This window comes from Oryzias melastigma, linkage group LG7 (assembly GCF_002922805.2).
Source record: "Oryzias melastigma strain HK-1 linkage group LG7, ASM292280v2, whole genome shotgun sequence".
In the NCBI taxonomy this organism is placed as follows: domain Eukaryota; kingdom Metazoa; phylum Chordata; class Actinopteri; order Beloniformes; family Adrianichthyidae; genus Oryzias; species Oryzias melastigma.
In genome coordinates, this window is record NC_050518.1 from 4977103 (window position 1) to 4989896 (window position 12794).

Consider the following 12794-nt stretch of genomic DNA (forward strand, 5'->3'; position numbering starts at 1 on the left):
TCATTCGTTGCAGCATAACTCCCACCTCTCACATCTACTACCCACTAACTTATAGAGTCTGCGGTATTTTGCCAAAACTCAAAAAAAGTTTGAAGAACTAACTTAACAATTACAGAACTGAGTATGTTTCAAAAATGGAGAAAAAAATAGAATCAGAATATTTCTGTTTTGAACGTCAGATTTACATCTCCTTTCAGTCAATTTTACATTTGGTTCTATGGTGCATCATAGAATTTCATCACATTTCCAGCTTGGGGCGAAAAAGAAAACAAATTCTAAACGGAACAACCTGCTTCATTCACACTTGTTTCTCTATTCGCCAGGGCAACAGCGGTTACAGTAAACAGAGCAGAGAAACACACGGTAACTGCAACTCATTAGGCAGCATTCCCTCTGGCCCTTATTCCATTAGAAATTAAGACTCCGCACAATTAGTGGAAGACTGGTCTCAGCTCAGTGCGCCGGAGTCACCCTCTCAAGGCTCCAGAATGACTTAATTACAGGTACTTCTGAAAGCGGCATAAGAAAAGCAAGTGATGCCTCTGATGAAACGCACTGTAGACACTATAAACAAGAGTCAGGATGAATAGACTAAAACCAAATGCTAGAAATAACACTAAATCTAAATTAAAAATAGGAAATTAAGTCATTGGGAAAAGAGGTGAGCGCTAGCTAACACAAATAATTATAATTTTTGTCTCTTACAAGCTAAGTGGAGATGCACAGTTGAATAATACATAAATTTTTTTTGTTAAAATTAAATTATGTGAAAATGATTTATTTTATGAAAACCATCATGATCCAACTGTTTCCAAAAACCTGATCCCACTATGGCAAAAATATTTTTCTAAATCCAAAAGTAAAATAAGCAACAAAACATTTTTTTTCACTGCACTCCATCACTTTGCTTATGACCAGCGAGGCAACCCCATTTTTCTGTAATTGAACCAACTCTCATCTATATGTGACGACTGACCGTTCTGCCCTTCGAGCTGGAGAGGGGCTGAAAGGGAGATTTGATCACTCTGTCTACTTAGTTTTGATCACGTGACAGCATGTCCCATTATATTGTGATGTTGTCATAGGAGGAGAGGAAATGAAATGCCTTGAAGCTATGTGGAAATTGTGTGTGTGCGTGTGAATGTGTGGAAAAAGAGGGCATTGGGGGTGTAAATCTGTGTGTGTGGGACTGTGTGTGTGTGCATGTGTGGGTTCACATTTTATCTTATGGAGTCTATACACAGTATTTTTACATTTCCATTGTTTTTTATTCTTTTATTTTTTTCTTTCCAGTCCAATTAAAAGCAATTTTTGTGTGTGTGTTTTTAACATGTTCTTGTGGCATTTTTCTGTTAATGGAGAACATTTATTAAAAAATAAAGATTACATTTGCCTTTTTTATATTTTCTATTTACATTTTTTATGAAACAGAGCGGATGTAATTATACAGTTTGAAAAAGCACATTTGTGACGTAGAAAATATGCTGACTGTGCCACAAGCTTCCTCCTTCAAGCTCTCAGCAAAAGGGAAAGAGGGGCGGGGTTACTCCAAGCCAAGGTCCCGCCCACCACTTGGAGGCGAATATCCAATGAACTATTGCAGCTCTGAAGAAACTAAGTCCTAGAAAACTACACATTTTTTATTTGGGCTAAAAATGGCATAATGACAGATTAAAAACCACTGGGAACACTTGAGCCTCATATCCACCAGTCTACACCGGCGCAGTGTAGACCGCTAGCTCACCCTGTATCCCACCATCACCAAGGATGACAAGGAACATTTGCAGTTCCACCGCAGACCAGACCTTGCTGTTGTTTGCAGGCGTTTTTAATTTCGACTTTTGCCCAAGGAGTAGACAGGAAACCACAAAGAAGCAGAATGCTAACAAACGTTGAAAATGTTAGCTTAAATGAGCGCTATATTGGCGCTTCCTAATGTTGTCATCACATTCTGCCAATCAGCGGGTGGCTACAGCGGCTCCGCCCCAACCGTTTAGTTCCACTTTTCAATGGACCCACAACCAATGAGGGCCCCAGAGAGATACGGGTCGATACTGTTTAATGGGTCCATTTTGCAATGGAAATGCTCAAAATACTGGATCGGACCGCTCAGTGGAAACAAGGCTTTAAATAGCTCAAAAGATGATCAGAGTGGGTCTAAAAAGATTCTGTGTACGGTATTTGTACATTTTTGTTGATTTTTTTCTCACACAAAAACATTTTTAAGTCGTTATAGATGGTCATCATACTAAAACTGACTAATGTCAATCAACAAAAAGATTTTAGCTCCTGTACCCTGAAGCCGCTCAATGTCCTCAACTCAGCTGCAGCATCTTTTCTGGCTTTTGTTCTAAGATCTACAAAAACCTCAACAGCACATCATCACATGGAGCCTGAAATCAGCAGCTATTAGCAGCTTCCACTCTGAAAAGGCAATAACTACTTAACAACATAACTACTCGCTTTGCATTTGGAGACATTTTTATGCAAATTCAGCCGGTGCCTGATGGCATACGAGATGTTTTAAAGCTTGTTTCCTACATGACGGCCATATGAGCACATTTCCCTGTGAAATTCCGCGTCTGAATAAATGATCATTTGTAAGTCCTTCTACAGTGGCTACAGTTAATGAGTTCAGTGCTACAGCTGTGGGTAACCGCACATTATTGAGTTAAGAGTTCATTTCTGGTGGCTCTCTGTTACAATGCTGTTAAGAAGTAGGACTTTGCTAATACGTTTTGGTCAATGATTCATTTAGTGCATGCTGGGTGATGGGACATGGTGAGAAAACGCTTACTGTAGGATGAGGTGAAGCACAAAAAGAAACAGAAGATAATGTGTCTATAGGGTGAGTTTAATTGTTGTTTTCATGCATTTACACATGCAGTGGGGATTTTAAGCTTAAACCACAAAGCGTGACGCGAGCTCCTGGGGAAACACTGCATGAATTCAGCCGCTTTTCATCTAGTCTTTGCTTGGTTTCTAAAGCCTAATGTTGTTGCTTCAAAATTATCCCAGATTACACTTTTCCTCCCATTTGAACTCTAAGGATATTTCACAGAAATATAGTTATTCAGTTCTTATGCCACTTATACACCTGACTTATGTGACGTTAAAGAATGCGTTGACTGTGGGTTTTTTTAATGTGTTTTCAGAGGGGGTGTAACGATTCATTTTAACACATTTGATTCATATCATTTGTGGTTGTTGATGACGGTTCATTTTTGCTCCCATCACGTGTGTGTTGTTCACTATGAATGTGCTTGGTCGTTTTTATGCTACAGTAAATAAACCTATACCACGCCTCAATCAATGCCATTTTCCAATATCAATTATTAATTCATCTCATTTTGAAACATTTTTTTTAATGGTATAGGTCAATATGATTCAATTTGATTAATAATTAGCCTCAAACTGATCGATCTGGTTGGATTATAGGAATAGAAATTGATTGGTCGATTAATCGTTACACCTCGAGTTTTTAGCATATGGTGTTCAAACCGGATTGTCGCTACTGCAATTATTATAAGAATTTCTCCCCCTTGATCAAACTTCAATTCATTAATTTTCAAATGGTTGGCACTTCAGTGTTTTGAGAAGGACAATACCAGTCCATCACTACAAGATCCAAGTCCCTATTTGTCAAAGTTTAACTGGTTTAACTTTTGACGCACGCTCAATGGCTGCTTCAAAAGTTGCGTAGTGACACACGAACGTAAAAGTTTTGAATACAGAAGCCCATAATACACATACACATGCATTTACATAGGCTTTTTCATTAAAAGTGGTTTAATGCGCTTCCAAGCGTGGTGTGAATGTAGCATTAGTTCACGGTGCGAGCATGAAGAGGGTCAAAACACGTTAAGGTCCAAATAAAGAAAAGAGTTTCTACCAGAACCCCGGTGTTGTTGCTGTATTTTTTTACAGTGTTGGTTGAGAATCTCCGTTGTGCCCGTTTCTGTGTTCGGAGATGCTGCATGAATGGGCAGTCAGCATTTAGGGTTCAAAAGAAAACACCAGTCTGAGCTCCTGCCTGTGTGAAAAGCAAGGCTGCCCTGCTCTGTATCAAGTGCCATTGTTTTGGTAATAGTAAACCTGGGGCACTTGCCAGAAGGCATTAGTCATTCATCTAACAAGTTCCACAAAGCTAACCACAAAGTGCTCCACTGCTGACTACCTCTGGTTGGATTTAGAGCAAATCAGCCAACTTCCAAGAACCTTAGAGAAAAATAAAAACTTTTGGATGAGTAGCTATCAGAGACATATGTCATGTTTTCTTTTTTTAAATGTATTTTCAGGCAGCATTTGGTGACGGGGAGGATGACAAGTAAAAAGATAGTAGGTGAAGGATGGATAGGAGGGGATTAAAGCAGAGGGCAATTATTCAGCAGGCCAGACACATGACATGATCTCTAATTATCAACAAAGAAAAGTGTAACATAAGCTAGAGCCAAGACGTCATGACGGCACTTAATAAAACATGACCACCCCTCGGGTTCATTCCCTTTCCCTCTTGACCCGATGCAGACCTGTTTTCTGCAAATCCTCTCTGCTAACTGTACCAGATAAGATGCAGCTATTATATGCATAGACAAATCTAGGGCACAATAAATAAAAGCTTTGTTGTTATTGTGTAAGAATTATTGACTCAGATCAAAAATCAGGAATCATCTGACTTTGTTGTGGCTCCCTATGTAATAGAAAGTCACACCAAGGGGTACCAGCAAAGGCAAACGCCAAATCCAAATTGCTTCCCTATCCATAGGCCACTCCCTATTGCTCCAAATGTTGGGACATTTGAAGCTGTAACAATGTCCAAAAGTTACTTTTTAAGGAAGAGCTGTAACGACTTAAGGCTAGCTGTTCGTCGTCCTTGTGGCATGGAGAAGTAATGCAATTTTCCATGTAGATGCACTCCAAAGTACAGAAGTTTACATTTAAATCTAAGTATTTAGTTTTGGCTTGAATTTTTAAAGTTACAAAACCTATGTTGTGTATTTTTTGATAGCTGATAGCTACGTGCTAACGTAAATGACCGGCGATTATTGATAAAGTCATCAAGCAGTCGTTATGTTTGAATTTGAAGACACTATTTTTTTACATATCTCTCTCTGCTTGGAGGAGTAAATGTGGGGACAAGGAAGCAATTCAGATTCAGTCTTAATAAACTAGATATATATCATTACCTGCGATAATGCAAGTGTGAATGCTGTAAGCTGAATGTGGCCCCAATAGATGCCAGAGCAGTTAGCTGAAAATGTTGAATCTGAAAGCTTTCTAAACTACTAGCTAAAATTAAATTAGCCAAAAAACTGAAAACATGTCTAAATTAGCGAGAGAAAAAAACAAAACACAGATAGCATACTGCTAAAATGTTAGCTTAACTCCAAGTTTGTCTAAAAGACTGGATATTAGCCAAAAACAGCATGTTATATATAATTTAATACAACAATAACAGAAAAAATCTGCTTAGTACGTTTACTTTTTAGGTGTGAAAGTCTATTAAATCTTATATTTATTCGAACAGAGGACGACAGCATCTGAATACTTCTCTGTAGTTCTGGCATTGCATACGCAAAAAGAATGCACATATATATTTAAACATACACATATAATTGTTTCGTTCATGTGGGTTGCACAAGTAAATGTGGCTTTAGGCTATGGTTTTTCACTACTGTCTACTGTGTTATTAACAATTCTATAAAAAGATCTGCTCAAGTTTCCCCTTCCTGTGTGTTAACAAGCCCTCTGAGCTGCTGTGAGCTCGCTCAAGCCTTGTTAAGAGACAGGCCCGTCCTAAACAGCGTTATACCATTGACCATATGTCATAATTTCCAAAAATCAGGCTTTACGTCCCATTTTTTGCTTTCTTAGCGACATCACTCATCTGTATGGATTCTGGGCAACATCAGAGTAAATGGGTAGAAAAAACAAAGAGTGTCTCGTTTTTTGGCTTTGTTTCCTTTTTCTAAACCCTCAAATCTCATAGTCTCTACATTTTATTGTACAACTATTTTTTCCACTCATAATTACATGGCTATATTTTTTTAATTATTCAAACTTCCTACAAGGCAAACCCCATAAAATAGCACTTAGGATACCAGAAGCAAAGTACTTTTGTGTCATAGGTTGCTCTTTGCCCACTGTAAAGAGCATGGAGCTCATCATTAGCTCTCAAGAGGAAGAATGAGCCACCGTTTGATTACCTCAGTGGCTCTGTGGGCTCCCGCAGTCTGCTGACTGAACTGGACACAGACGATTACAGCCTTGCAAAGGCAATTATATCTGCCTGCTAAATATGTCACACATAATAAACGCGGGCTCCAGACAGACAAGCGGCATGGCGAGGGATCTCAGCCGGCAAAGAAAGCTAATCCAGAATCAGATGGATTCATCGAACACGCCTTTTTGAAGTAGAAACCTGTCATTGTTCATGTTTTCAAGAGGAGGAAAAAAAAACCACAATGCAAGTGAAACACTAACACCAGGCTAATAATACTTGCACAGGATATTTAATGAATGTAAGCATTGGAAAGAGACGTAAACTCCAAGGAAGGAACTTCTCTCATGGCATGCGGTGTTTGCACAGGACATGCCTCAGGAAGCTGAGACAACTGGAAACGTTTGTACAGATTTGAGCCTTGTCTTTGCTTAAATATATGCAGCTCAAACACACTAGATGCAGCAGAGATCACTGTTACCCATCGTACAGGATCACCGACTTTAGAGGTGGCAACTCAAGTCAAGACTTGAAACGTTCATTTTTGTATTTCTTTAATGTTTGCACAAACTCACTTATATAATATTATATATTTAAATAAAATACAAACTTTAAAGTGTATTTATTTTTCTAAAAAGAATTAAGACTCACCCCAAAGAAAATTGTGCTTTGGTGTTTTTTTTCTGATGATTAAAAAAAAAAGCTTAAAATTATTATTTTTTGTGTGCTTCTTTATTTATGCCATTTGAAAAAGAGCATATTTTTTTTACGTATAAAGTATTCTGGGTGGGCCACAACTTCCCTGCTCTGCTTAAAGGGTCACCAAACAGGGAAGTTGGAGGCTGACTACCAACAGGTGAAATTTGAAAATCCAGTCAGAGGGGCGGGGCTTAATGGCAGGACTGTTATCATTACTGGAGCTGCAGATCATGGCCTGAGACTTATAAAACTTACATGGTTTAACCAATCACAAAATTAAACTGTAATACCTCAAATCAACCTTTAGGGGCAGCAAACAGATGGTTTTTGACTATGTTTTCAAGAATTAAACAAGTTTATTTTAATTTGTCAAAAATTTGGCAATGACCAACAGACAGCACCTTTAAACCCCTATTTATAGAGGTCAACAGACAAAAAAAGTTGATATAGGTTTTGGTTATCCTTTAAGTCTTATGAATCTACTTTATTGATCACGTACTTCTTCTTTTTCCTTATCCGTGTTGGCATCTGGCTCAAAGTTGTACTCCAAAATTGCTTGCCATTTTTCGCCATGAAAGGTGTGAGGAGCTATAAGCTAGTGGGAGAGCGTGTAAACAGACAGCTCAACAATGGGTGATGGAAAGAGGGGTGGGGTTGGTATGAGCCAACGGTCCCCCCAACACCTCAGAGGCAAAAATCTTTCTTTTTTTTATTACTAAAAGCATCCATTTAATATTCGTTTTTCTTATTTTTTTTTTAATAAAAGTTCATATTTGAATGACATGTTGGCTTCAGAAATGAATTTCCTGCTGCTCTGCAGAAACTATGTCCGAGAAAACTACACAGTTTTGGCTAAAAATAACAAAAACACACTCTGAACGCTTTGAAAATAGATCAAAACATGGTCAGAATAACACAAAAATATATATAATCTAAATTTGAATTGTTGCAGCTTCCTAACAAAGCTTGAACAGATACTTGTTTGTAGCTTTTTATGCTGCTTTCCCATTTATCAACTTTAATAACCATGACCCAAATAAAGTGGTTTATCCTACAATACTGTCTAATTTATTGCACTTTATCTGCTTGATCACCTATAAACAATAGTCTCCCCTAAGTGAAAAAACAACTTGATCTCTACCTTTCTGTGTACACGGACATTAAAGTACATAATCAACATTTAAGCAAACATCCAGGGGCCTAATCTGCAGCAGGTGCTGGCTCTGTTTCTTTTTCTTTCTTCTTCAGTTGTAGAAATAGGAATGCCAACGCACTGCCCCATGGGTAGGCTTGAGCTGACTAATGTAAGCAAAAGTGGGGCGGCTGGTCTTAATTATGGTAACAGACGCTGAGGGGAATGCGCTGATACCTACTGACGAGAAAGTAGCTTAATACTGCCATGCATCCCCTTCCTTCCACCAGCAGACACACAAACACACGCACACACATTCATACTGTCACTCTTATAGCACACACATCAAACAAAAACACTGCAAGTAAAGGTCAAAGAGACACGAGACATTTGAATGGGGGAAATGTGATTAATGATCCTCCGTGTGGACCAGGTGTCTCATCAGTATTCATGTTTGTCCATCACACAACTGCTCTCCAAAAATATCCACAACACAGCTGCCCACATAATGTAGACACCTTGCATTTAGTTTGGAAAATTGTTTTTTTCGTGTTTCAGTTAGTTTTACTTAAATGATTTCAATCTCTATTAAAATCTAAGGACGATTTAAAAAGGATTGAGAGGCTGTTTTTTTTGTTTTGCCCTCGCTCACAGACTGTCACACTGTGGTATGCGCGGCCTTCCTCTGCACGAGGCTATGAAAGCAAATGGGATTGTGATCCTGTAGTCAGCAAAACGCTTGAATAGCCTGGAGTTAGCATGTTCACACACAAGCACAGTGTCCCCGAACGGGTCCACTGATTACTTCGACTCATCCTCTGCCTGCCTGTCAGAATTTGTCATTAGCTAATAGTGAAAACACCCCTCAGCATGAGGGTTTAACTCTGCTCTAGCTTTACGGTGATTGGTTATTAAAGCAGTCAGTCATGATTAACGGCAGAACTTTTATTCACCTGATGATGAAACAAAAACAATCAAGTGCACTAATGTGTAAAATGAAACTATGAAGCGCATCGTTCTGCAAATAAACTGACAGAGGAGACCACCAACTAACAAAGGCAACTCTTCAGACAGGCTCTATCTAAGCAGATATCAGTTGTTGGCAGGATATATGAGCTGGGTGGGGCCTGAGTGTATAAACACAGGCTCTGCTCTCTGTGCTTCTTCTGTACTGTAGACAGCACCTCAGTCCAGCAGCAGCAGCAGTCAGCACTGTTTGATTAAGGTATTCAAATAAAAGGAGCAGGCGTTGCATTCTTAGTACTAGTGCTGGAGAAGCAAACAGTGCAGCTCCATTTGGACACACCGTTTCAGTGCAATGCGGTGGATTCTGTATCAGCGCCGTAACAATGCTATCATTTTGTGTCATTTTCCTCAGCTGAGGGGAGAGCACCGCGCTTTCACGGTAAAGTAAAGTGAGCATTGAAAGTACAGAAGTCGAAATCTTCAAGGGTTATTTATAGATCCCACTGAATCATCTCAATCTGCACTTGATGTACATTCTCATCTCACACTTTCCTAGCATCATTTGGAGTGTTTTATAGAGCAGACCGTCACCAGAAAATGCAGCGAAATCCGTTCTGCAAAAGTCAAATACATTTCTTCAGGGCCTCGCTGATCCCAAACATCTGCTGCCAAAATACGCAGAAATGTTGACTTTCAGCAGTTGCGCAAACAGATGATTACAGCAACTGTTGGGACACTGAAAAAAGTGAAATCTCTCACACACGTGCAGCTATGACTAATTTAGCAGCACCTGTTCCCTGCAAGTCACATAAACTTACCAATCAGTCAAATGTCTGCCTGGAGCACAGTTGTTTACACGTACAACACTAGAAAGCAGATTTTTTTTTGTTTGTTTTTGTTGTCATTCCTGGAGAACAGGAAGTGGATTTATTATTAACTCTATTGTTTCATTCATCCCTAAAAAATATGGCCTCACAAGAAACAATTTGAACAAAAGTGACAGTGCAGCCACAAACCAACATGTCCAACAGCTGACCTCAATGCTAACGTCGGCCTCCCTGCAGCCTCGGAGAAGCATAATTTATAACCTGGCACACGAAGACTGTCAGAAAGAATTGGTAGGATGCAGATGTGATTTACATACGGCGTGAGGATCGAGTTGTTCGGCTTGAGTTACAGTCAACTTAACAGGAGTTAAAGAGCTGGATCTTGTGCGGCGTGTAAACAGGACACCAAATGATCTCTGCAGGTCCAATTTGCATATTTAGTGAAGGTAGTTAGTGTTACACACGCGAAAGGTAGGAACCCATGCAACCCCCCCTTTCTTGGAAAGAAACCGAAGTAAACAGAGTGGAGGGAATTTCAATTATTCAAATGATCACCATCCTGTTACTGACAGTAGACTCACATTTTCCTGGTATGAAAGCTTTTCTGAAATCTTTGTTTCCCAGAGTTTTGCTGTGTGCTTATAGATATTAGCATATTCTTGGGATTATGTGGATGGAGGATGATCCTGATTCGTTTGACCTACAAAGATGCAAAAAAAAAATCTGGCACACTTGAATGACTGGTGCCACATAAAGCAGTTTTCTTTCTTTTTTTAACCTAAAAAGGTGTTGATGGTGAAAACTGGTTGCTAAAATTATAGTTCTTGGAATGTTCCATTTGGTTACGGAGATTTTCCGTTGCCCACACGGTGAAAGTCAAACATCTCCAACTGACTTTTGCATCAGTTTCTTCACCTGCCATCGAGAGCTATCTTTAATCTGAGAAAGAAAGAGCTCCAAAGCATCTTTATCTCATTCCAAGCTCCAGCTCACGATTCTCACTTTCACATCATGGTAAGCCAGCAACAAACTCTCACTTTGTAGATAACTGGTCCTCTCATCAGAACAGGGGTTAAAAAATGCTTTAAGAAATTCTAGAAAGTCATGAATTTTTTTGCTTTTAATGGAAGTCAAGTGTCACTCAATACTCAGCTTCATTCTGCTTTAGCTTATTTACAATTATTGATCAATTTACATCAGTCTGCTTTATTTGCTGTGGATAAATGTGCTATTTTTAAGAACATGCGCACTTTAAAAAAGAGGGCAGCAAACCAATAGGATGTCAAAGCCAAAGGTGGGTATTCTGCTCACACTTTTCTTATTTTTAAAGCTTCTTTTGCAAAAGTATGACAGAAAATCCAGTTTTGCAAATAAACTACATTTTGGAACAAGTCATAAAATAATTAAATCCAGGTCTGATGCTCCACAACACAAGTGCACAGCTTCTCTGCAAAATAGAAAATAATAAACTTAATTTGTAGAGGATTAAAGAAAAAAGTTGGACTGCACCTGATGCGTTTAAAAACAGATTCAGGATGTCACAACAGTTTAGTTTACGCAGCTTTATGGCACTCATTCCCTGCCTTGTTACAGACTAAATTAGCAGCAGCCCAGCATTCTGCTCCAGGACACTTCACTTGCCCGACACTTGACATTTTTCCTTCGCAGAATGTTTACAGTAAGTGCGCGCGCGGTGCGCCAAACATGTCCAAAAGCTGGCGTTTTACGCAGCGGGATGAGACTGTGACCAGCACAGTTCACAGCTTCTTTTTTTTATATATATTTATTTACCTTGTTCGGGTGGTAATAGTCCAACGAGCTCAGGCAACTGGGATCAGTCGGTAGGGAGCATGAGCCCACGTTTGCCGGGGGCGCAGGATAAAATCTCACATCCATCTCAGGTTGGACGAAACTGAAAGCATGAAATCACTTTCAGCGTCTTTGGCTTCACTGTTGTCTCAGCAATAACGTCAAAGCGAGAGGGATGGAAGTGGGGAGAGAGAAAAAAAGAAAAGAAAAAAAAGAACGAAAGAAAGAAAACTAACGGGCAAGTTGTGCTCCGTACTCTATTTCCTCACATCCGTTCGCAGCCGAACTTCGGCACCAACTCCGGTGAGCGCAGTCCTCCTCAGAGCTCCGCACCAGGATGATGCCAAACACTCACTCAAAGCGCAGAGTGCCAATTCATTCATAGGCACGTGTGGGTAAAACAAAAAACAAAAAAACAAAAACAATGCAAGCCTCCTTAGATCCTGTCTGATCTGAGAGAGTTTGTCACAAATCTGCAGTTTCCCCCAGTTTCTCTCAGGGCTCCATGCAGGCTTTGTTATGGAGGTGCATATTCTTGCATTGGTTCCAGTATAGAAGTGGATGGACTTCCCTCTGCCATGCGACCTCTGCCGATAAAACACGGGAAAGAAGAGGAACGGAGGGTGAAGGGGGAGGGGAGATTGGTGGCTGCCTTGGCAACCGCTCTCCTTTCTGCAACTGCGCGCCTCTGATTAGCTGGAAATGTAGTGGTGTGCACGGCTGTGCATTATAAAGCTCACTCTGCTTCTATCAGTGCTTCATAAAGGCTTCCATTTAGGTTATTGTGCCAGGACTTGCAGGAGGAGGTTGCACCGTGTCAAGCATGATGGTTTCTTGCTTGTTTCATTTTTTTTTCTTTTAGTTATTTTTGCTTTCTGTGGGCTAAAAACAACAAACAACTTGGATCCATTCATGTCAGCCTTCTCAACTTGTTCTGTTCAGCTGAAAAACAACATCAGACTGTTCCTGAAACAATCTATTAAACTGAACCGATGATTCTTGAGTGTGAAATTAATCAAATGAACAAAACATGTGACTAATTGGTTTTCCTTTTTATGTTTTTTGATGACCCACTTCAATGAAAATTATGTTTTAACATGTTCTTGTTGCATTTTTCTCATGATGGGAGACATTTTAAAAA

General features: G+C 39.6%; 1 protein-coding gene across 7 annotated transcripts in view; it reads right to left on the minus strand.

The window, feature by feature from the left end:
- The window catches only part of LOC112159596 (TOX high mobility group box family member 2), a 97985-nt gene extending 85655 nt beyond the window's left edge, over positions 1–12330 (minus strand). For 2 of the 7 annotated variants that reach the window (XM_024293780.2, XM_024293775.2), the window contains exon 1: positions 11636–12328. In XM_024293780.2, coding sequence (XP_024149548.1) covers positions 11636–11740 — 105 coding nt within the window. In that variant the 5' untranslated portion in view covers positions 11741–12328. Of the gene's footprint in view, positions 1–11635 lie in introns of all 7 variants that reach the window. The other 5 variants (XM_024293778.2, XM_024293777.2, XM_024293776.2 and 2 more) reach the window with 5 other exon arrangements.
- Positions 12331–12794: the final 464 nt, after the last annotated feature.